At 35.2% G+C, this 26087-nt stretch overlaps 1 protein-coding gene across 4 annotated transcripts in view; it reads right to left on the bottom strand.

Moving 5' to 3' along the window:
* Window positions 1-26087, bottom strand: part of SBF2 (SET binding factor 2) — a 555796-nt gene that overhangs the window by 277457 nt on the left and 252252 nt on the right. For 2 of the 4 annotated variants that reach the window (XM_037026338.2, XM_037026340.2), the window contains exon 3: window positions 17928-18065. The exons of the other annotated variants lie outside the window; for them this stretch is intronic. In XM_037026338.2, coding sequence (XP_036882233.2) covers window positions 17928-18065 — 138 coding nt within the window. The remainder of the gene's footprint in view (window positions 1-17927; window positions 18066-26087) is intronic. 4 annotated transcript variants of the gene reach the window in all.

Genomic DNA, 26087 nt, shown 5'->3' on the forward strand with positions numbered 1-26087 from the left:
CGCCACTTACCATTCTGTCCCCACATCACCTAAAAGATCTCTTAACCTACAAAAGTTTACAGACTCTCCCCCCCTCCAGACTCCTCACCTTACTGTCCTCTTTCCTCCAAAATCCAAACATTTCTTTCCTCCCCTGCCCGCCCCTAAATCCGGCCACTCTTCTTCCTCTACCCTGCTCTCCTCATACTCCCTCGCATGATTGCCTAGAAGCCCTTCACAACTTCCTTCCATGCCACTCCACGATCTCCGAAGGAGCCCTCTCACACTCCGACCTCATCTGGTTTACTGATGGGTCCTCCTTTAAACATGAGGGCATCCACTACTCAGGATATGCAGTAGTCTCCCTCGAAGATGTCATTGAAGCACGAGCCCTACCCCCTGGTACAACCAATCAGCAGGCTGAACTCATTGCAGCCACCAGAGCTTGCACTCTGGCCCGGGACACGTCTCTCACATTGTACACTGACTCCAAGTACGTATTCCACATTCTCTTGTCCCACGCGGCAGTATGGAAAGAACGAGGCCTCCTCACCACAAAAGGGAATTCCATAACTAATTCAGCCTTAATTACTAAACTTTTAGAGGCTTCACAACTCCCACACCGACTAGGCATAGTCCACTGCAAATCACATCAAAAAGATGACTCCCCCATTGCAAGAGGTAACAACAAGGCCGACAGAGTAGCCCGGTCAGTTGCCCTATCAGAAAACGCACCAGGCAACAATCCGTCTGCCCTTGCAGTTTTAGCCTTATCACAAGATGCCCTCTGCTCTCAGGACAAAGAGTCTCTCTTCCGCCTCTTACATGACCTGTTCCACCCCAGCCCCCAATCCTTAATCCATTTTTTACAATCTTTTTTTCCTCTCTCTCCTGAAGACAAAACCCTACTTAACCAAATAACCTGCAAGTGCACCATCTGCCAACGCACTAACCCTAATACCCCCCTCAAAGCCCGACCCTTCCCGGCTCATCAAGCAAGGGGTAATGTCCCCGCTGCAGATTGGCAAATAGACTTCACTAACATGCCCCCTGTACGACGTACCAGATACCTACTCGTGCTAGTAGATACATTTTCAGGATGGGTTGAAGCTTTCCCCACCACTAACAAACGAGCATCCGTAGTTGCCTCTATCCTCCTCACCCAGATCTTTCCTAGGTTCGGGATGCCCACTTCCCTCCAATCAGATAACGGCCCTGAGTTTACTGCCCAAATTATCCAGAACCTCTCCAAGTCGCTCTCGCTCCCCTGGCATTTACATTGTCCTTATCGACCACAAGCTTCAGGAAAAGTAGAAAGAGCCAATAGGACTCTAAAAGACATCCTGACCAAACTATCTCTAGAACTACACCTTGACTGGGTTCGCTTACTTCCCTTAGCTCTACTCCGCATTCGAGCTCTCCCAAAAAAACCTTCCTTCTTGTCACCCTTTGAGATCATGTACGGCCGCCCGATTCTACCCCCGGGGCTCCCTTCCCACAAAGGACCAATTCCTCCCAATATAGCCCTTCCACTACTCTCTCTCCTCCGCACTGAATTGTGGAAATATCAAGATTGGCTCCTTCCTGATCCATCCGCCTCCCAAAATCCTCCTGTCTTACAGCCCGGCCAACTAGTGTTTTATAAGCCACCAGAGGATCAGCCCTCTCTCACCCCGAAATGGGAAGGTCCACACCCAGTTATTCTCTGCACCCCCTCGGCTGCCAAGCTCTCACTGCCTGATAACTCTGTCACCCCTTGGATTCATATCTCCAGGTTGAAACCAAATACCCAAGACTCACCTTCTCTGGACACCCAAGACCCATCAGTCACAATCCAGAGTCCTTCGGACACAGCCCAAGACGCTGTCTACTCTACCACGCCTCATCCCTCTGATCCCTTGAAGCTCCGCATCTCCCGTGCACCCTCTTTGCCATCCATACCTGAATCATGACTTTTTCCTCCTTTACTGCTCTCTCGCTTTTTTCCCTCATTCCTATTGTCTTCCCTGCCGCCCCATCCTCCTTTGTATGGCGATTCAAAGTCAAGCAGACTTACACACAGCATCAAACAAAAGTTACTGCCCTCATTGCCACATCAGACTGCCCTCTGAAAGGCTGCTCTGAGCCTTTGTACCTCCACTTTCCTCCCTCCACTGAAGTATTCATTTACAGCTACCTTTATTCTCCCTACCTCTGCTTCCTCTATGACCAAAGACAAGCCTATTGCAGGCGATGGCCAGACACCTACGGGGGATGCCCCTACTGGTCTTGCACCATTCACTACATGGGTGACTTCCAGTACCCACAGTATTACTCCTCCAACCGTTTCATGAAATATCCCAACGGCTCATTCTCCTTATCAATCCCAGATCCCTGGGACTCTCGATGGGCTGCTGGAGTAACAGCCTCAGTTTACTACAAGGGGTCCTCGACCCCCCACGGTACCCTTCATATCTCTCGAGAGTATGTTCCCTCTCGCTCCCAGATCTCTCAAGTTGCATCAGATATCAGACATTCCGAAAAGGTCATTATCCAAACTCTTGACGGCGCCTCTTCATCTTATTCCTCCTACTCTTGGTTACAGCTCATTCAAGACACCACCATCTTTCTCAACCACACCCTCAACACCGCCAATTGTTTCTTGTGCGCATCACTACAGCGCCCACTGCTGGCCGCCGTGCCCCTTAATATTTCCAACTACTCCTTCCATGCAGAAGGACAACCCCTCCGTCCCCTGGCAGACATACCCCTATGGGAGCCAGAATACCCAGATAATCTCACCATCCACCACTGTGTAGGCCCAACTCCACCCCCCTCCAGTGCACTTCACTGCCTCTCTATCTACACCCCTACCTCCGGCTCCAAGACTTTTACACAACCGGGACACTTCTTTTGGTGTAATGGCAGCCTTTTCAACTCACTGCCTCTCAATTCCGATACACCCTGCATTCTCGTCACCCTAATCCCACAGCTTACACTTTACAGCATGGCAGAATTCCTTGAGCTCCAACCTCCCTTGCACTCGCGCACAAAAAGGGCTGCTTTCCTTCCCATCATGGTCGGTATCTCTTTAATCACCTCAGCCATTGGGGTGGGGTTTTCAGGAGGAGCCTTGGGTCACTCTCTATGGGCAGTTAGAGATCTCGACGCCAAACTTGAGGGAGCCCTGGCATCCACTGCCGATTCCCTAGCCTCTCTCCAAAGACAAGTCACTTCGCTAGCTAAAGTCACCCTTCAAAACCGGCGGGCCCTAGATCTGCTTACAGCCGAGAAGGGTGGCACCTGCGTCTTCCTCCAGGAAGAGTGCTGCTATTACATCAACGAATCCAGCATTGTAGAAACTGACATCACCAAACTCACTGACCTTGCCTCCAGCCTCCACTCTGCTTCCAATTCCAACCCATTCTCGTCAATACTAACAAACCCCCTCCTCACCTGGCTCTGGCCCATTGCAGGCCCCATAATAGTCATTCTTCTTGTCTGTCTCTTCTTACCCTGTATAATAAAGTTCATCAAATCCCAAGTCGGGAAAATCTCTAATCAAGCTTTCAACCAGCTTTTACTCAGGAACTACCAGCTTCTGGCCACGGAAGACCCCTCACCCTCACGTGACCTCCTCACCACATGCTGAGATGGACCCCTCTCTCCGCTGGAAACTGTTCCTGGAAACAATGGCCGCAGACGCCTGGCTCCTGACACCCATATCCTCTTGGCACCATTGGAATCAACAGGTCCTCAACCTATGGTTACAGGGAACCTTCATTGATTTCCAACCTGAAGAAGTCCACATCTACTCATCCTTACTGTGGGGAGTCCTGTCAACCCTTTCCTCCCAATCCTCAAACCCTCACTCCCTTCTCCGCCCCTGTTCAGCAGGAAGCAGTCAGAAAGAAAGCAACGCCCACAAACCCATAGAGGAGAAAGGGGGGAATGAAGGGTCCCCACCAGTAAGATGGCGAACTTCCGGCTTCTTTTCGGGGTCCTCGGTTCCCGCCGGCGCCACCTGAAGCCCAATCACCTCTCGCCCCCCTCCCAATCCCAGCACCTAGCCAACAGCCACCAGCCCCGTAGAAGTAACACCACAATCACCCTATGCCCCATCCTATATATCCCAGCACCTTTCCCTAATAAAGCGGAACTCTCCGGTAAATTGCTGTTGTGTGTCGCTCCTTTCCTTTCAGGAGTAATAAAGAGGCAGTACACCTTGTATATATTAAAGGCTCAATAAATGTGAATTCCATTCCTTTTTCAACCAGTGTTTTCCCATTATATAAAAATGAGACAGCAAGAAGCTGAAACTCTAGAAATAATGGGTACAAAGTCACTTATATTTCCAAAAGAAGAAAAAAAGAAAGAATGGCTATACAAACAATTTAAAGGTAATTATATTGACATAGGAATATAACAAATGCAACAAGTTTAAAACGTACTATACAGTGTGTGTGTGTATATAATTTTTGTATTAAATATGTTTACATTTTTTAATGTGGAGGAGAAAAAGCTTGGAAGGTTATACTCCAAAAGATTATCAGTTATCTTTGGGTCATGGGATTATAGTTGACATATACCATGTAAAAATATGCACATATCCAGAGGAAAATAATTTTCTAAAATGTTTACATTTGTATTATCTTTATAACAAAAAGTCTAAAGTTTAAAAAAACATTATAATGTATCAGTGTGTGTTTATTTATTAAACACTTCCTACATGGTTGGCCACACACTGGGTGTCACAGAAGGATAAGGTACAGTCTCCTGTATCAGGAAATTTATAATCTAGCTTAAGTGCTAAAACCAACACAGATGAAATAATAGCAATCAGTAAAAACAATTTTATAACATTTTGGAGTTCATCTTTAATGTGTTTGAAAAGCTCTGAGAAGGGAAATCAGTAAGGTCTATAGCAGTGAGCTGGGACTTTAGGGATAAATAGAATGGTCATAGGTAAAGGGAAAAGAAATTCAACAAGGAAGCAAGTCAAAGCATCCAGAGGTCAAACTTAGAAAAAAGCATTATACATTGTACTGTGACCAGCTTGAATTACAATATATATCTAGCCTGCCTATTTCATTTTGCCTATGTTGACATTATTAGTTGATAAAACACATTAATTTGTGATACATTTTTTAATATAAGAAACATCACAATGGTAATTTATTGAAGCTTTTCATTTTTGGTATCTTTTATTTCAATAATTCTTACTGCATATTTTCTTTAAAACATCTTTTACTCCCCAATTAATATCTAGTGAATAAATCAGAATTAACAAATTAACCATTATAAACTGAGGAATATGGTCATTGGCACTGAGGTATGTTCCCAATCATCATTTATCCCCAAGATATAATTAATTCATTTCAATTATTAGATAGTACTTAAGAATTCTCTCTTTTGTATAGCTTTTAAAATTATTCAGAACCTGTAGGACTTACTTAAAAAAGTAAAAATTTTAAGAAATACTATTAAGCTAACCCTTATCTCTGGAGAAAAAGAGAAAATGAGTACAAAATTTTGTGTGAGGTGAGGAAACAGCACAAAGACTTTATGTTCATTTCCTTTCTAACAAAGCTAATCATCTCAAAATTAGGTTCTCATAAATTCAAGAACATTATTTCATAAACTACCATAGTCAATGTACTCTTCTGAAAGTTCTTTTCCACTATTTGTTAAAATTGGTGAAAAAATCAGAAATGATAAAACATTAAATCATTTTTTTAGACTAAACATCAGTATAACTTGGTGAGTTACAAGATCATAGAACTTAAGTTTACCAACTCATAGGCTAATAAAATATACTTCCTTGGAATCTCTGATGGAAAAGTTTATATGCTGGGCACAGAGACCAAGATTTCAGCTTCATTTTCTTAAAGAATAGGTTGAAACCTTAATGGCCATTTAACTTGGCATATTGAAACATTCCATAAATAAATAGGACATTTAACTATAAACAAATATCAAACAATAATTTCTAGTAATGCACATTCATCTAAGAAGTATGCCTTATTCAGATGATTAGGAATAGTATTCTGTGGATCATAATATGGGTAGAAGTTTTAAACTATATCTACTATGAGCAAGATAAATTATATCTTTAAAATCAGATATAGTTAATATCATAGAATAATAAAAATAATACAATACTAAAGGTACCTACTTTATTTTACAATCTAGCAATTTCATGATTTCATGCCCAGAGATATGAAATGAATTGCCAGGTAACAGACTCATAAAGGGTATAATTGGGATTAACAAATCCAGTCTTAATTCTTGGGTTACTTCTCTTTCCACTCTCTTGTACTCATATATAACCTTTACAAGAAATAGGTATTCGTTCAAAGAAACTTTAGAAGAGATGACATATGAGAAGTCAAATTATAAATCTGTAAACATATTCAGATTTTTTCCATTACATATATTTGCATGTAATTATCCTTTTTGTGCTTACATAAAATAGTAATAACAATACATAGTTCTTATTGTAGCCTTTTCTAGTGTAAAATTGTCAAAATTTAGGAAAAAGATTTTAATGTTGAAGGACTTTGGGAACTTGTTCTCAAAGTTTCTCTTGTTGCTTTAATGCTTCATATCATTTTAAGCATATAACATTAATTAATCCTAGCTAATTCAGTGAGCGGTTTTCTCTACAAAATACATCTGTGAGGGATGTCAGGGGGACTGTTAAGATCCAGCATTCTGTCCATTAGGCAATTCTCATTTTAAAAAGGGGGAGAGGGCAGAAATAGAACCCTTTCAAAAAAAGCATAATCTTTGTCATTCATACCTTAAGGAGAATCCCGTTTGGATATCTGCATATGTTGCAAATTATCCAACAAACTACAGAATAAAGTCAGGCTCTGTGAACCCTCTAATTGTGATCTCTGAATTATGCTACTCTTGCTAGATTTCACTAGACTCTCTTCTTGAAAAAGGTCTGAGGATTAGTCTTTAGAATACTACCGAGTATAATGTTGATTATATTAGTATCAAGCCCAGTTTCACACTTGTCTGTTTGTAATTTCTAATTCAGTGAGGTAAATTATCATTGACAAAACACCTCCTTGAGAAAATCAACATTTTCCCAGAGATATTCATGACAGTGTTACTCACAATATTGACAAAGGGGAGATAAAAGCCCATGAGGAGACAGATTAAGTATGTTATATCCACAAGGTCAATTAGTATACAAAGATTATGTCTATAAAAAGCTATAGTTTAAAAAAAGCCTTATTATCGAAAGAAAATATGCCAAACTATTCTTTTTTTCAATTTTCCCAATACATTCTAAATTTTCTATGAATATAGTTTAGTTTGATAACCAGGGAAGGGGAAAGAGAAACAAAGAAAAAAATGGGTTGTTCTTCAGATAAACCTATCAAATGTTTTGTGTGTGATTTCCTCTACTGCTCTAATTTTTCCCATCAAGAGATCAGTTTAGAAATCCATTTTTATTATTTCATTTTTTCCTGTTAAATTGCTCAATCATTTGGAACTGTTGTATTTTAGTATGTGTGTTTAAACTTGACTTTGCTTTCTCACAATGCTCAACAACTATTTAAATAACATTTGTTGATTTAAACAAATCTATTAGTAGATTCTGTTGATATGTAATGTTTCCATTGTGAGATATTAGTAAGAAAAAATAAATAAGAACAATTATGGTCTTATTCTTGACATTTATTCCTCCTAACTCAACAACACACTGACATAATTTTTTCAGCTTTGAAGTATATGTTTTAGTATTTGATAGTGGTATCTTGTCTTTGAAGGCAGAGATTCAAGCTATTTGACTTAGCACCTGAATGTCCCTGGGAGAATCTTTTATAGCCACACCTATAAAATGTTAAAACCTACCAAGTAATGTTCTTGTGAGAATAAAACAAACTACATGAGAATTAAATAAAATGGAATAAAATAAACTGCTGCAAAACTTTTAGCATAGTTCCTGGAACATGTAAGTCTTGTATCGTAAAACTATTTTTTTTTCCTATCTGCAAGCTTTTTGCCTAGATTGTCCTTTTTATTTCCTTACTCTAAGCCTTAGCTCTTGTTTTTCAAATTTCCACTGAGTCCTTTAAGCTCTGTAAGACTTATTCCAGCTGCTCATACTTCAATTATTAACAATTTCATTGAACTGATACTTAACCTATGGCACTTTGGAATATCTTTATACTTAAGCTTTGGTTTTGCTCCCACACTAAATTTTAAGCCAAATGAGAAGAAACATATCAGACGCCTTCTATGTATTTATTCCCCTCTTTATTCCTCATGTAATTTCCCCAGAGTACCCTATTCACTTCCCCTCCCTCTGTCTGATGACATTTTGTTTGCTGACATACCCAAATTGTCTTATCTGTGAATTATATAATTAGTACTGATTTATAAACACATTAGAGACTTTAAAATGATACAACTCAATAAAAAATTTGGATATCTCTGTCATTTTTTTGATAAGCCATAAAAAGCAACCTCGTGCCTACCATATTTTACTGATTACTTAAGAAATTTTATAATCACATTGCCTAGTTGAATAATTTGGGGAAAATGTTATCAGAAGTTTAATGCCAAAGTTTTGCTCGTGATTACTGACAGTGTTACTGTATCTTTGAAAGATAAAAGCCAACATTTTTTAAATTGCACAATTATACTTTGGATAGGATATGTCTCTAAGTTCCTCTTCTTCAGGCTTCCAAATAATGTGTCATATTTGGTATGAAGTAATTCACACCAAATGAGAATTAAAAGATCCATTTTTTTGAATTGATGATATGATCCAAAAATAAAAGAAAAACACATTTTTTAAAAAGGACATTGTTAAGTGTTCACATAAAAAATGGGAACAACATTAATGATGACCTAGAAAGGAACACCATTTGAGTTTGAATCTTTTTTTCAAATTTTCCTCATTGTTTGTACCATTTTTTTTTGGACCAATTCTGAAAGATACTGACTTTCTGTCTGAGCACAGAAAAGCTGTCATACAATTCTGGCTACTGCCTACTACTTAAATGCAATTACATAGAAGCCAAAATTCTTAAAACTTACATTTTCATAATCTTGGAAAAACTCATAAAAAGCAGACTCTAACCTGTGAATTAACTCAAAAAACTAAATAAATGATAAGTTATTGCTCCACTTAAAATGGAAAATGGGAAAACATCTGAACTTTAAAAGCAAAGTAATTTTTTAAACATTGATTCCAGGTACACAGATCTTGGTTTCCAATATTATTCTCATCTCCAGAGAAATGGCTGCTTTCAGGGCTAGAAATAAGGGAAGGAATAAGATGAGCCACCTTGTTATGACAGATTAAAAAGTGACAGGGCCTTGTCAAAAGAATATAGGAACTAACCTGAAGGAGTGTCCCCTGGCCAAACCTAGGACAATTTGTGCTTAATGCATGCAATGAAAGCCATTAACTATATATTATAAGTAAAAAGAAACTGGAATATGAGTCCATAGCTCAGAGAGAAACAAGACAGGAAAGCCCTTGCTTATAGTAAAATGTCAACTGCTGACTGGTAAAGGTATAAGTGTGGAGTCAGAAAACAATCATTTTGCAACCATCATAATAAAAATTGGCACAGGCAAAAATCACCCCTAAATGCTAAATCTAGGAGGTCATGACTAATGAATAACAGAATATTTGCATAGTCTTAAAGTGTCTTCCCACGGATTGCTCATTAGTTGCAAGTGAAAAAATAACAACTATACAATGGAGTGATCTGACAATCACCTGACCAGATAGATTATCATAATTAACATCATTAGTGGGGGACAGATAGACATGTGCCTCCAGATGTGTACTCTGAGATGGACACCTTTATAAGGAATACACTTAGTATTTCAAATGTTGGTTGTATTCCAACTGCTGATGCATATCTGAATCTACAGATGACAGGCAACAGAAAAAACACAAAATATAAGCCATCTATTAAAAAGAGGCAGTAGGACCTGAACTATTCAAAAATGTCAGTGTTATAAGACAAAGGCTAAGCAATTATTCTAGATGAAAGGAGACAATAAGAAATGATAATTAATTGCAATATGTGATTTAAAAATGCATCCTGTACTAAGGGACAAAAAAAGAAAAAGGGCTATAAAGGCTATTATTAGATCAAATGACAAAACTGAAATATGGCTGGTAGATGGGAGTATAATGTTGATTATAAATTTCCACAGTAAACTACTTATAATCATACTATGCTTATGTAAGAAATCATACTTATTTCTATGAAATATATGCTGAAGACTTCAGAGCAAACGGAGTTGCATGCAAATTTCTCTCAAGTGGTTCAGAAAAAAATTTTTGTGTGTGGGTGTATAAAGACAAAGAGGGAGGGAGGGAGGATGGGATCCATTAAAAATAACAAATAACATATTATTTATGGTAAGAAATGGTAAAAATATTGAAAATAGATGAAAATGAGTAAGGCATATATATGTATGTTTGCAATATTCTTGTACTTTTCTGTAAGTTTGAAAATACTCAAGAATTCCTAGAACTTCTTCATAAATAATTGCTATAATGTCTTCATGTATTGCTTTCTGTCAGTTCATTTAGGGTTCCTAGAAATTCTTTATAATGTATTTTTAGCTTTATTGAATTATAATTGAAAAAACTATAAGGTATTTAGAGTGGTGATTTGACTTATGGTACATTGTGAAAGGATTCCACCATCTAGTTAATTAACAGATCCATTGCCTCACATACTTATCTTCTTTTTTTTAATGAGAACATTTAATATCTATTCTTAGTAAATTTCATTTATACAATACAGTGTTATCAACTATAGTCACTACATTTTACTATAGACCTTACTCACCTTATAGCTGAAAGTTTGTACCTTTTTACCAGAGCCCTCAAAATCTGGCAACCACCATTCTACTCTTTTATTTCTGTAGGTTTGACTTTTTTTTAGATTTCACAGATAAATGATACCATGCATTATTTGCCTTTGTCTGGCATATTTCATTTAGCATAATGCCCTTAAGGTCCATCTATGTTGTAAATGGAAGAATTTCCTTCTTTCTCATGGCTGAATAATATTGCATTTTATCTATATCTATATATCTACCTACCTAGCTATCTTACATCTTTATCCATTCAACTGTGGTGGACACATAGGTTGTTTCCCTATCATGGATACTGTGAATACTGCTGCGACTAATATGGGAGTGCAGGTAGCTCTTTGGATATGCTGTTTCCATTACCTTTGAATATATACTCACAAGTGGGATTACTGGATCACATGCTAGTTCTATTTTAATTTTTTAGGAACTTCCATACTGTGTTTCATCACAGCAGCAATCACATTTCTACCAACAGTGCACAAGGGTTCCCTTTTCTCTACAATCTCACCAATACTTATCATTTCTTGTCTTTTTGATGATAGCCATTCTAACAGGTGTTAGATAATATAGCATTGTTTCTGATTTGCATTTCTCTGATGACTAGTGACACTGAACACCTTTTCATGTACATGTTGGTCATCCATGCCTTCTTGGAAAAATGTTTATTCAAATCCTTTACCCATTTTACAATCAGCTTGTTTGTGTTTTTTTGCTATTGAGTTGTTGAGCTCTTTATATATTTCAGATATTAACCCCTGCTCAGAAACATGATTTGCAAATATTTTCTCTCATTCGGTAGGTTGCCTTTTGAGTTTATGTTTTCCTTTGCTATGCAGAAGCTTTTTAATTTCATGTAGTTCCACTTATTATTATTATTTTTTACATTTTAAAACTTTTCATTTGTATATAAAAATTGTGTATTTCAATAATCAAGGTCATTTGAGCCAACAACAACAAAAAATGGCACTCTGATTACCCTGCATTTCACAGCCTGCAGGACACCTTGGACCAGCTTGGTTTTTACTCTACATTTCACTGTCATCCCACCCAGCTTCTTTTCTCACCAACACGCAATTTCTTTTCCTTCCCTGCCAGCCAGCCAGGCAGATGGGAGAGGAAAGGCAGGTGTAGCCTTCATTGTTGTAGTTCTCAATTCTTTGATGCGAAAAGGAACTCACAGTAATTTAAACTTGATCCAACCTCTTCACTTCTTACAAACTTAAAAAGCTAAAAGAAGTAAAAGAAGAAGGCAATGCTTGTGGAATGAACAGTGCATATGGCGGCCTCATTGGCCTCATTACAATTTGCCTGCTTGCTTCTCCTGTTTAGTCATTTTTCTCTTGCATTTTTGTCTTCTTAAATTTTGGCTTATGGAATTTCTCAATCTCAGTCTTAATCGGTTTGTCAGACATGGTTGCAGAGGAAGAGGAACCAGGGTGAACGAGTGGAGTTGGACTGCATAGAAGCTGCTGTTGGGTGCCCAAAGTGTTCTTTTAAGTCTTAAGTGCAAGTTTTTAATCCATTTTAAATTTATTTTGGTTTTTGGTGTAAGACCAGGCTCCAGTTTTGTTTTTTTGTGGCTGTCCAATTTTCCCAACACCATTTACTGAATGGGCTATCCTTTTGCCACTGTATATTCTTGGCTACTTTATACCAAGGGTTTATTTCTTGGCTCTGTATTCTGTTCCATTGATTTATGTGTATTTTTAGGACAATACCATACTGTTTTGATTACTGCAGTTTTATAATATACTTTGAAATCAGGATGTATGATGCCTCCAACTTTATTCTTCTCTCTCAAGATTACTTTAACTATCTAGGGTCTTTTTGTGGTTCCATATGAATTTTAGGATTCTTTTTCTTTTTGTGTGAAAAACAACAGTGGAATTTTGGCATGGACATTTTAACATTACTAATCCTTCCAAAGCATGAGCATGGGGTATCTTTCTATATATTGTGTCTTCTTCAATTTCTTTCATCAATGGCTTACAATTTTCAGGGTATAAATTTCTCCCTTTATGATAAAGTTATTTCTATATTTCTTATTATTTTCATGCAATTATAAATGGGATGGTTTTCTTAATTTCTCTGTCTAAAAGTTCATTGTTAGTGTATAGAAATGCAATTGATTTTTGTGTATCAATTCTATATCCTGTAACTTTACAGAATTTATTAGTTCTAACAGTTTTTTGGTAGTCTTTATGGTTCTATATGTCATCTGCAAACAGTTTTACTTCTTCCTTTATGATTTGGAAACCTAATATTTCTTCTTCTTGCCTAAGTCTCCAGCTAGGACTTCTAGTACTATGTTGCACGGGGCAAGTGTGGTCATCCTTGACTTGTACCAGATGTTAGAGGGAAAGCTTTCAGCTTCTCATTGTTGACTAGACTTTTCATATATGGCTTTTATTATATTGAAGAATGTTCTCTACAGACCCAGTTTGTTAAAAGAGTTTCATCATGAGTAGATGCTAAATTTTTTCAAAACTTTTCTGCCTCTAGTAAGATCATATGATTTTTATCTATTTTTTTATGTGATGTATCACATTCATTGATTTTTTTATGTTGGACCATCCTTGCACCTCAGATATAAATCCCACTTGATCATGGCGTATAATCTTTTTTAATGTATTGCTGAATTCCATTTGCTAACATTTTGTTGAGGATTTTTACATCTATGTTCATTAAGGAGAGTGGCCTATGTTTTCTTTTCTTATGGTACCCTTCTCTGGTTTTGGTATCCGGGTAATGTTGGGTTGGCCCCAGTGAATTGGTAATGTTCTAAAATGAATTTAGAAGTGATTCCTTTTCTTCCATTTTTAAAAGAGTTTGAGGAAGACTGGTATTAAGTCTTCTTCGAATTTATAGTAGAATTGACCAGTAAAGCCATCTGGTCATAGGATTTCTTTGGTAGAAGGCTTTTGATTACTGCTTCAATATATTCACTAATAAACAGTCTATTCATATTTTATATTTCTTCATGATTCAGTCTTGTATGTTTCTAGGAATTTATTCATTCCTTACATGTTGTCCAATTTGTTGGTGCATAATTATTCATAGTCTTTTATGATTCTTTGTATTTGTGTGGTATCAGTCCTAATATCTTTCATTTGTAATCTTATTTCAGCCCTTTCTCTTTTTCCTTAGTGTGTTTAGCTAAAGGTTTATCAATTTTGGTTATCTTTTTTATTTTAAGCTAATAATTTCTTTGTTCTTTCCTTTTGGCTTTTTTTAAAGTCTCTATTTCATTTATTTCCATTATGATTTTTGTTATTTCTTTCCTTTCATTAATTTCGGACTCTTGTTCTTTTTCTAGTTCCTTAATGTGTAGACTTAAGTTGCTTATTGGAGAGTTTTATTTTTCTTAATGTAGGAGTTTACTGCTAGAAACTCCCCTTACATCTGCTTTTGCTTCATCCCATAGATTATGTATGTTGTATTGCCATTTTCACTTGTCTCAAGGTATTTTTTGACCCCTCTTTTGGCTTATTCTTTGACCCCTTGGTTGTTCAGTAGCATGTTGTTTAATCTTCACATATTTGTAAATATCCCAGTTGATACTTGCAACTGGTTTCTAATTTTGTACTTTCATGTTTGGAAAAGAAGCCTGATATGATTTCAATCTTCTTAGAGTTATTAAGACTTGTTTTGCAGCCTAACCTATGATCTGTCCTGCAGACTGTTTCACCTGTACTTAAGAAGAACATGTATCCTGCTGCTGCTGGATGGAAGGCTCTGTATATGTCTGTTAGGTCCCTCTGGTCTAGCGAATTGTTTAAGTGAATTTTCCTTATTAATTTTCTGTCTGGATGATCCATCCATTGCTGAAAGTAGGGTACCGAAGTCCTCTACTATTATTGTATTGCTATCAGTTTTTCCTTTCAGATCTGTTAATATTTATATATTTAGGTGCACCAATGCTAGGTGCATAAATGTTTACAGTTGTTATATCCTCCTGATGAGTGACTACTCTATCATTATATAAGGACCTTCTTTGTCCCTTATTACAGTTTTTAGCTGAAGGTCTATTTTGTCTGTTGAGGATAGCTGCCATATCTTTCTTCTGGTTTCCACTGGTAGGGAATATCTTCCTTTATGTTTTCCCTTTCAGTCTATGTATATCCTCAATTGAGTCTCTGATAGAATGGAATATAGTTGTGTCTTACTTTTTTAATTCATTCAGCTACTCTGTGCCATCAGATTGGAGAATATAGTCCATTTACATTTAAAAAATTATTCAACAGTTTGTACTACTATTGACATTTTGTTCAATGTTTTCTGGCTGTTTTGTAATTCTTTTGTTTCTTTCTTCTTCTCTTGCTCTCATCCACTGTGATTTGATCATTTTCTGTTGTGGTGTACTTAGATCTCTTTTTCTTTGTCTTCTGTGTTTCTACTACAGGTTTTTGCTTTTTGGTTAACATGAAATTTACATAAAACAACTTATATTTATAAAAGTCTATTTTAAATTGATAAGTTATCAACTAAAGTTAGAAAGTATTCTAAAGTCCTATGTTTTTCCTCCCCCAAACCCATTTTATGTTTTTGATGTCACAGTTTACATATTTTTATCTTCTGTACCCTTAATAAATTATTGCAGTTACAGTTATTTTTACTACTTTTGACTTTCAATCACCATACCACTCTAATATGTGATTAACCCACCATCTTTACAGCATCAGGTTATATTTACCCTTACAAGTGAGATTTCTACTTTTATATGTTTTGCTGTTACTAATTAGCACCATTTCACTTCAGCTTAAAGAAATCTCTTTACTATATCTTGTAAGGGCAGTCTAGTCTAAAGCAAAAGCCAGGGGATTCAAAGGGCGCATCCGTTTGGTGGCAGCTGCAAAATCTAGGGTGCTAGACATGTGCACAAGCATCTTCCACAGAAAAACTGGTGAACTGGTCAAGAGAGAAATCATGGAGACAGCATCTGCCAGCCTTCCTGGTCTCTGGGGAGGATCAAAATCAGCCCCGGATATATGCCAAATTAGAAATCTGACCCTCAGACAGCAGCTTTTAAAGTAAGTAATTAGGACTGTCAGGCAAAGACTAGGAGATGGTTGTTTCTTCTCTCTGTTCCCTCCTCACTGAACCATGGCAGAGATAGCCACAGAAAATCTTTGAGAACCTGTTAAGAACTCTTTCTTTGCTATAGTTTGGTGGTCTTATGGATACAAGCCTCACTGGGGGCCCATCCCTCAGGTAGAAGTTTTAAAAGTTGAGTTCCTATATACCCAACACACATACACACACGCACACAAACAATTTTAATGTATTACTTTACTGTCAGTTTATTTGAGAGGGGTTGGTAATGAATGAGAGAGGAGGGAGAACTTAAATAATCACAGCTAGTTTCAGTAGGCAATTTTAGGGAGTTGTAAAGAGGTATCCTCAAGAATATGGAAATAAAAGAAAATACTGCATTCTCAGCATTAACTTATTCTAAAGATGAACATAGAAATGAAAGGTCACCTAGAAAAGATAAAGAAGTTCTTGGCTGGAGAACACTGTTTCTTATTTAGGCTGAATTGATCACAATTGGAATTGGATCAGCTCTTTTTTGGCAATATCCACTCAAACACTATCCATGGCAGAGATGATAGTAGTTACAGACTTCTAAGTTTTCTGTCCCCAGTGACAACATAATCCCTAATTTCAAATAGAAACAATGGGCTCTTTCTGGCAGGCATTAAATATCTGACATTAAATATTTCTTATTTGTTTCCACAATCAAAATGCTTCTGCATTTGATATGGCTTCCCACGAAGATCTGACAAGGAGAGGATGTGTTGATAGTGCAGATAATGTACATCTTGTTCCATGTAACCTTTTAACTTTTTACTGTGAGTTAATAAACTAGCAAGCTGGTTTTAATGAAGTTCAATAATGTGGGTCTGCATCATGAAAGGTGATTTATTTGTCTCCTCCTGTACTGAAAAATCAGACTTCTACATCTAGAAAATCCAGATCTTGGAGTTTAATTAAAGTAACCAAAACAACAAATGCTCCTTTGTGAAGCTATTTCAGAAAGCAAGCTAACCCTTTTCCTTTGTGCTGAAACTCATTCACCTGTGTGTAGCAGAAAGTACAGCAGAGAATACAGATTGACTCACTCAACATTCTCCCAACTCTTATGTAGTTCCCTTCTTGTACTATAGAGGCTTGAAAGCAAAACAAGCAAACAAACAAAAAACAACAAAAAGGCTTTTCTGATTCTTCTGCAGGATGGTGGATTCTTCATGCGGTCTGACCTTTACAAGGCAACAACCCATATGAAACTCAAAGCTGAAGTCACCAGTGCAAGATAGTGACTGCACGTGGATTGGATTTTTAGGGCAACAGTTGTGAAGGTTATATTGTCTAGTACCCAATATCTTAAGTGTCAAGAGGCAAAAAGTGGAAAAAAGTATGGTTTCTACTGCAACAGCCCCAAGCTAGGCAGTTCCTAGTACCCAGCATTGGTTCCCTCTCACCCCTCATCCATGAAATTACATGTTAACCAATATGTTATCATAAATGCTTTTCTGCATAAATTAGAGAAAGTAGATACAGTTGTTTGGTACTAAGAACCCTAATTAACCCCCTGCAAGACCCAGTATCTTTAGTTTCCACAGTTCTAGGCTATCAATTTTAGTCCTGTCATAGTGATACTCCCAGCACTACCTATTCTGACTTGACATTTCCTTGGGAACTTGAAAAATAACATCAAGTATTGTGATATATTACTTACAAGATTCTGATTAAATGCTTCTATATTCTGTGAAAGATTCCCTCAAGAGAAGGGCTGACAGGGGAAAACATAGGTTTACCATGAGAAGATACATGAGAGAATTATTTTTTTTAATAAACACATTCATGGATATACTATTTATAGAAAAATTCACATTTTGATAAATATTTTAAAATAGAACAATTAAACTTGAACAGTAATTTTTTCCTTCTTGCTTTCTTCTGCAATAGTACAATACCTCAGACTTTTAAAAGTAGCCCAAAGAACTCAAACTTGGGAGTTCTAACATGAACAAATATGGCATAAAAGATTCCAAAATGTTGTCCCTTTCACTGTACTTTGAGTAGAAAAGTTGTACCTGAAGATTGATCTCTGCCTCATAGAAGGTTAGGCATGAGCAGTAATGTCGATCTGAGTCAATATCTGTCAGGACCACCACAAAAAACGTTGGCTGCTTCCTCTCTCTCGACAGCTGCCACCCGCCAGGTTGGCAAAACTAAATGGGGTAGGAAAAAAAACTGTCACATTTCTAAAGTATGATGAAAATTTATGACTTACAAATCTCAGAAATGTTACATGTTTTCCCATTTTTTAGAATTTCCATCTATGGACCTAGAAGGTATTAGGTTAAGTGAAATAAATCAGACAGAAGGACAAAAACTATAATTTCACTTACATGTGGAATCTAAAAACCAAAAAAATAAACAAACAAAACAGAAGTAGACTCATAAAGAGAACAGACTGGTGGGTGCCACTGCTAGGGAAGGGGGATGGGAAATGGGTGAAATAGGTGAAGGGGGGGAAAATTAGTGAAAATATTTGGTATTTTGATCTAGGTGATAGTTATATGAATATGTACACATGTCAAATTCATTAAGCTGTACACTAAGACATGTGCATTTTATTGTACTTTAATAAAAATAAACACATTGAAAAAATCTAACTGTGATGTTACCAATATTTTTAAAAAGTACAGATTCATAATGTAGAACACTTTCCTCTAATGTGCATATACATTTTATGAGGACAGACTAGATTTCCACAGATGCCACTCATTCTGAGACTGACGTTAGCATATGTAAGAACAGCACCAAAACCAAAGACATTCCCCCACTAGAGCAAATCATGGAATAAACGGAATATAAAATGCTAAGTATTATCAGTGATAGAAAACAGAATTATATTAAAGCTCTTCATTAATTTAAGAGTCTTCAATTAAGTACAATGAAAAAGATACCTTGTTCATCAAGGCAGACCACACTCTGGGCTATAAAATAACACCTTAACATATTTAAAAAAATAGAAATAGAAAATGTATATCTCAGACCACAATAGAAATAAACTAGAATCAACAACAGAAACACATATGAAAAATCCCAAAATACTTGGAGATTAAACAACATACTTCTAAATAACACATGAGTCAAAGATAAAACTGCAAAAGAAATTTTAAAATATTTTGAATTAAATGAAAATGAAAATATAAATTATCAACATTTCTAGGATTCAGCAAAAGCTGTGCTTAGAGGAAAATTTATAATATTAATATATGTATTAGAAAATAAGAAGAAAGATCTGAAATCAATAATCTAAGCTTCTAGATTAGGAACTAGAAAAAGAAGAGCAAAAAAGTCAGCAGAAGGAAAGAAATAAAATTAGAGCAGAAACCAATGAAATGAAAACAGAAAATCAACAAAAACTACAGCTGGTTATTTGAAAAGATCACTGAAATCAGCAAATCTCTAGCTAGACTAAAAAAAAAAGGAGAGAAGATTCAAATTATTAATATCAGAAATGAAAGAGGGGACATCACTACAGATCCTATGGAGATTAAAAATCTAATAAAGAAATACTATGAACAGCTCTATGCTCACAGATGTTAACCTAGATGAAATGGACCAATTCCTTGAAAGATGCGATCTGATAAAACTCACACAAGAAGAAACAGATAATCTGAATAGGCCTATATCTATTAAAGAAATTGAATCAATAATTAATAGCCTATAGCCTTCCAAAACAAAAAGCATCAGGCTTAAATGGGTTCACTGATGAATTCTGCCAAACATTTAAGAAAAAATTATGCAACTCTCTATAATATCTTAAAGAAGATAGAATATACTTCTTGACTTGTTCTATAAAGCCAGCATGATCCTAAATACCAAAACTAGAAAAATTACAAGAAATTAAAGACCAATATCTCTCATGAACATAGGTGCAAAAATCCTCAACAAAATATTTACAAACTGAACCCAACAGTGTATAGAAAGAATTATAGACCACACCTAATTGATCTAACTGCAATTCAATTTGAATCAAACTTCCAGCATGTTATTTTGTGGATTTTAAAGTTTATAGGGAGAAGAAAAAGACCCAGAATAGCCAACACAATATTGAAGAAGTACAAAATCGAAGGAGTGGAATTATCTGACTTCAAGACTTAGTGTAAAGCTATAGTAATCAAAACAGTGTGGTGTTGGGGAAAGGAGAAACAAACAGACCAGTCAGTCAGGACAGAGAGCCCAGAAAAAGACTACAAATGCAGTCAACTGAACTTTGACAAAGGAGCAAAGGCAAAGCAGTAGAGAAAAAATGACCTTTTCAATAAATGGTGCTGGAACAACTAGATATGCACATATGAGAAAATGAATCTAGACATAGTCCTTACTCTCTTCATATAAATTAACTTAAAGAAAGTGCATGTACACCTCAATGTAAAATGCAAAACTATAAAACTTCTAGAAAGTAACATAAGAGAAATGTTTGGTTTGGCAGTGACTTTTAGATACACCACCAAAATAATAAACCACGAAGGAAATAATTGATAAGCTAGATTTCATTAAAATTAAAAGCTATGCTATGTGAAAGACACTGTTAAGAAAATGAGAAGACAATCCACAGACTGGTAGAAAATATTTGAAAAAGAGAAATCTAATAATGTACTGTCATCCAAAATATACACAGAATTCTTAAAACTCTGTGAGATAATGAACAACCCAATTAAACAATGGGCAGCAAAACCCAGAAATAACTTTCAAAATCTTTCTCTCTCAACAAATTTTTTTCCTGAATTAGGTACACCATTATCTAAAATGCATTTCACAATCAGAAAAGACGTATCTGAGCTTGGGTTATGAAATAATATAACTGTGCAGTTGGCATCATCAATTCCACTTATTCAACAAATAACTCTTCTAATACAAAGTGAATCTATTTTGTGAATTAATAGCAAATAACTCCATTCTCTTAGAGGTCTGTCATTCATTATCATTAGGCTTGGTAAATGGTACTATGGTACTAAAAGCTATATCACAGAATGTATATTTTCACAAAATTTAAATGAAACTATAGGTTTTTAATAACTAGCAATCTCTTTATGTTAGTTCTAATTCTATCAAATATACTGACTTCTCAAATCAAACATACTCATCATAGAGGAAAGTTCACAAATAATAACTTTCTAAGTAAATAGATCTATTAATCATTAATAGCTAATTAATAAATTAAATGATCAACCATTTATGCTATTTTGCTCCTTATGTGCCAATTTTCTCAAGTGCTTTACACGTACACAGAATATAATAAAAATTGTACAGAATACCCAAAAGTGTCCATAGCATTACTGTGACTAATTTGAAGGTTGTCTTGAAGGTGAAATATTGTAGGAGTTTTTTTAGATCAGTCACCCTTAATGTTTCCCGAAACATTCATACATATCTATATATTTACAACTGACTGAGACACTGTGCAAACTGATTTTAAAAAGTACACATGTCCCTTTATAAAAGAATCCTATAAGAAAATCCATTCATATAACAGAAAATAATGAATACATAATATCTGGAAGGAGAATATGAGAGTGAAGATCTTAGTTACTCAAATGGCCTCATTTCCCTAAGTTTACATTATAACAGGAATTTCATTAAATTCTGATTTTTTAAAAAAAGTACTAACAGCAAAACTTTTGGGAAATTCCAAGCATCATTTTTCAGAGATTCAGTAAGTACTTCTTCAAAACTAAGTTTAATGTGACAACTAAGACAGTAATGGTAATTCAGAGTAGGTCTGGTCAGATATTTTTTACTAGATTTTTCACAAAGTGGCTGTCCGGATAGTCAAGTAGACACTGGTTAAACATGAGATCCCTTATTTCACATATAAATTACACATATATAAAGGAACTATTTTATACTGTGTATTTAAAATATCATTAGAATCATACTTCATAGGAAATTTGATGCTGTTCTCAAATGAAAATATTAACATACAAATATTCAGAAAATCAACAATAGTTCTCACAATTGAACTTACAAAAATGTTTTTTCAAAGGATGAAAAGAAATTATTTTCTTTAAAAGGATTCTTTTTTAAAAAATTCTTTAAATCTGCTTTCCAAATTCACTGTATCATAAGATTAAGTAATAATAGAACTGGCAGCTATCAAGAGATGATCCTACAAGGCAATGAGAAGTACTTCTCATAGAATTTGGATTTGAAATATAATAATGCTAGCTGACTGAACCATTTCAAACCTTAACTAAAACTGTGCTGAGGAAAATAATGAGGGAGTAGATACTACAATTCTTGAACCTGAGCTTGAGTAACATTTTTGACAGGAATGTAAAATAATGTTTAGACAGCTGGAAACAGAGTAGTCAATAAAAGATAATAAGCAGAATGATAAGCATTAAACAAACAGGATAAAAATCAGGATTTTGCTCTCCCCAGTGTCTTTACTGGCAAACAGGAAAAAAAAATGCTATCACAGGTGCAAAACCTAAACTATTTAGATTCAACTGTCAGAATTGACTGGCCTACAATCTATGCTCCTTTCTCAAGTCACTGAGCAAACATATCTATGTGGAATGATATTATATAGCACAATGAATGGACTATATAAGCTGACAATATTGTTGTCATATATATATATATAAAGTACTTGAAACAACTTATGTTTTAGACTCCCACCTGACCTTCATAATTTCACACAGATCATGCTCATAAAAATTTTATAACATATCTAGGAATGGTCAATATAGTGATTTCTTTTCAGGATATCATGTCTGTTTGTAGCTTCAGTTTTCTTTAAGACTTTGGCATAACCTGGCATACACAAGGCTGAAAGGTTAGAACTGACAGACATTGCCAGACTACACATTAATGCATTACCAATACCAACTTTGTTTACTTGTTTCTTTTGCCCATAGGTATGGAGTAGACTATTTGCAAACAGGCTGCCCATTTGTAAACAAAAGATAAGTGCCAATAACCCCTCATACTTGTGAAACACTTCATATATAATTGTATCCCACAAAACTTATTTATAAATGATGAAACCAAGGCAGGAGATGTCATAAAAGTAATATGGTCATAGAAGTAGTATGTGACAGGCAGGACTAGAATTGAAGTCTCTATATGCACTGTTTCTTTATACTGCTAAATTATCTTTATAAATCACCTTATGGATATCATTTTATATAAATACATTGTAGAAAGATCAGAAAAGAAAAAATAGAAATGAATTCCATTCTTAAACATGTAAACTTGTCTTGTAACCATTTATCTCTAGATGCGTTTTTTCATATAAAAGATGACATTCTATACGTACAATTACAAGTCCTATTTTTCTCCACGTTCTGTAACGTGTACATCCTCCCAAGTATGTACAGATTTTTAAGCAAATTATTTTTAATGACTGAATAAGACACCATCAAATAGGTATATATAAGTACCATAACTTAATGAAGTTTCTATTATTGGCTGTTTAAGATTTTACAATTTTTTTAAATAACTAATACTGGGATAAGCATTATATAAATCTTTCCAGGCATATGTTATTGTTTTTTTTAGGGGAGAAAAACTGGTTTTGTAGAGAACAATCAAAATGAGCAAAAAAATGTTTAATTATCCTTGAATTCCTTTTTAAAGGCTAGGCAACCCCAGAATTATTTTGTTTTGTTGATAGAGTTCTTTTCTAAGGAGGTCAAAAAATAAGTGCTAACAAAGAACTATTATTATGAACTATACTCTGACCAAAGAAGAACTGATTTGTGAGATGAAGGAAGTAACTGAAACTTTAGGAGACTGAACTCCATTGTCAAGGCAGGCCACGGCAGTATCAGGTGTATACTCTATAGTTTAGACACATTTCTCTGAAGTTCAGAGCAAACACAAGTTCTCAAAAGACTTTGGAAGAGAAGCCAATTTAAGAGTAGTGGAACTTTCAAAAGTTTTGTTATTATAGAATAATTGGTATGATATATATGTGCCTAACTTTAATGGACAGCTTTTGATGAAGTATACTTAAAAGACTAAAACAATTTGCTCTAAATGAAGCTTAATTTAAATGGGTAAACTATACCACTCTTTGGTAGAAATTTATGTTCATATATGCTATTACTATTAGACAATATTGCATTGTTCTCATCAGTACAATAAAACTTTCACTATGTGTAACATAATATGATTATCTGCCTAGACAATCCATGCAAATTGACTAAACACTGGATTACTGCAAGTTTAGCTATGTAGGTAGATACAAGAACATATAAAAATAAACTTTTCTTTGATAGCAGAAATAAGTGATTAGAAAAAGGATCCTATTCATAATCTTAAGAAGTTCTCAAAGCTCCAGGATAAGCTAACTTAACCTCTCAAGTTTTGGATATTTTGGCCTATCAGTCTCATTAAGAGCCTACATAATGCTTTAAATATAAACATTTCAAGAAGCAACCTCCAAAAAGAAAAGTGAACACTTAGAATAGCTTCTAAAATTCAAGTTCAGAAAAAACAAAAATACAACTGTATGTAATTTACAAATTTAAAACAGTACCAAGATGAAGAGTACAAAAGAAAAGCTATCAATGACTTCTAGCTAAGCATGGGAGATGAAACAAATGTGTTTACCTCCAAGACCTCCTGAAAATCCTCTAAAATAGTAATAAAAATATATAGCAAAGTAATGTGAAAGGAGATGACAGGTTATAATGTCAGTAAGATTTTGGAAGCTGGAAAACTGGTTTACACTACAAATTTCTGGAAAAGATAATGAATGGGAGGCACTAGGTACGAATGTCACCAAATATGGAGGAAGGACCAAAACAAGGAACTAAAAACAGGAACTCAGTGGTCATAAAGACAATACAATGAGGCAGAAAACTTCAAACACAGGAGAATGAAGAAGGGATCAAAATCATTAAGAGATGTTTCTATATCAGAGAAAATTTACAGAACAAGAGAGATATAATAAAAATAAAAAATAAAAGGAACTGGGACACTGTCCCAGTAGGTGCCCAAAGGGACAAATAAATGGAAAATGGGAGAGAAGTAAGAAAATTAGATCATCATACGAGTTCTAATTCTTAGGTAATACAAAATTCAGGAGTGCATATAAAGGAAATAAAAAATACATATCCCTAACCCCCCAAAAAGGCCCAGAATTTTAGGACAGGACTAATTTTTCATTTGCTTAGCATAAAAAATTAATGTTTTTAAAAACCCATTAATTATACCACATCATCAGAAAGTGGAGGATAAAGAGCAGATCCTGAAGAGATAAAAAAAGAGAAAAGTTTTTTAAAATGGATCAAAATCAAAAGAATAAGATAAATCTATTGATATAATTATTCACATTAATAAAAAAAAATAAAATCAACTTCATAATCTAAAAAACAGGATGTAATTCAACATAACACCCATTCTTAAACAAATACAAAAAATTTTATAATTCAACATATTTGCTGAAGCAATTACATAGTAAAAAGAAATTTTCTAAAGAAACATCATATTCAATGGCAAAAGTTGAAAGGTTTTCCTCTAAGAACAGGAACAAGAGAAGGATGGCCACTCTTACCACTTTTATTCAACACAGTACACGAAGTCCTAGCCACTATGGAACTATTAGAACTAATAACTGAATTCAGCAAAGTTGCAGGATACAAAATTATTACACAGAAATCTGTTGCACTCCTATATATTAAAAATGATCTAGCAGAAAGGGAAATCAAGAAAACAATTCCATTTACAATTGCATCAAAAAGAATAAAATACCTAGGAATAAACCTAATCAAGGAGGTGAAAGACCTCTACACTGAAAACTATAAGACACTGATAAAAGAAATTGAAAAAGACACAAATAAATGGAAATCTATCCCGTGCTCATGGACAGTAAGAATTTATACTGTCAAAATGGCCATCTTGCCCAAAGCAATCAATCTACAGATTCAATGTAATCCCTATCAAAATACTAACAGCATTCTTCAATGAACTAAAACAAATAATTCTAAAATTCGTAAGGAACCATAAAAGATCCCACATAACCAAAGAAATTCTGAGAAAGAACAACGTTGGAGGTATTATGCTCCCTGACTTCAAGCTATACTACACAAAGCTACAGTGATCAAAACAGTATGATACTGGCACAAGAACAGATCCTTAGATCAATGGAACTGAACAGAGAGCCCAGATAAAAAACCGTGCATATATTGTGAACTAATAAATGATGAAGAAGCCATGAAAATACA

Source organism: Manis javanica, chromosome 11, assembly GCF_040802235.1.
Source record: "Manis javanica isolate MJ-LG chromosome 11, MJ_LKY, whole genome shotgun sequence".
Classification (NCBI taxonomy): domain Eukaryota; kingdom Metazoa; phylum Chordata; class Mammalia; order Pholidota; family Manidae; genus Manis; species Manis javanica.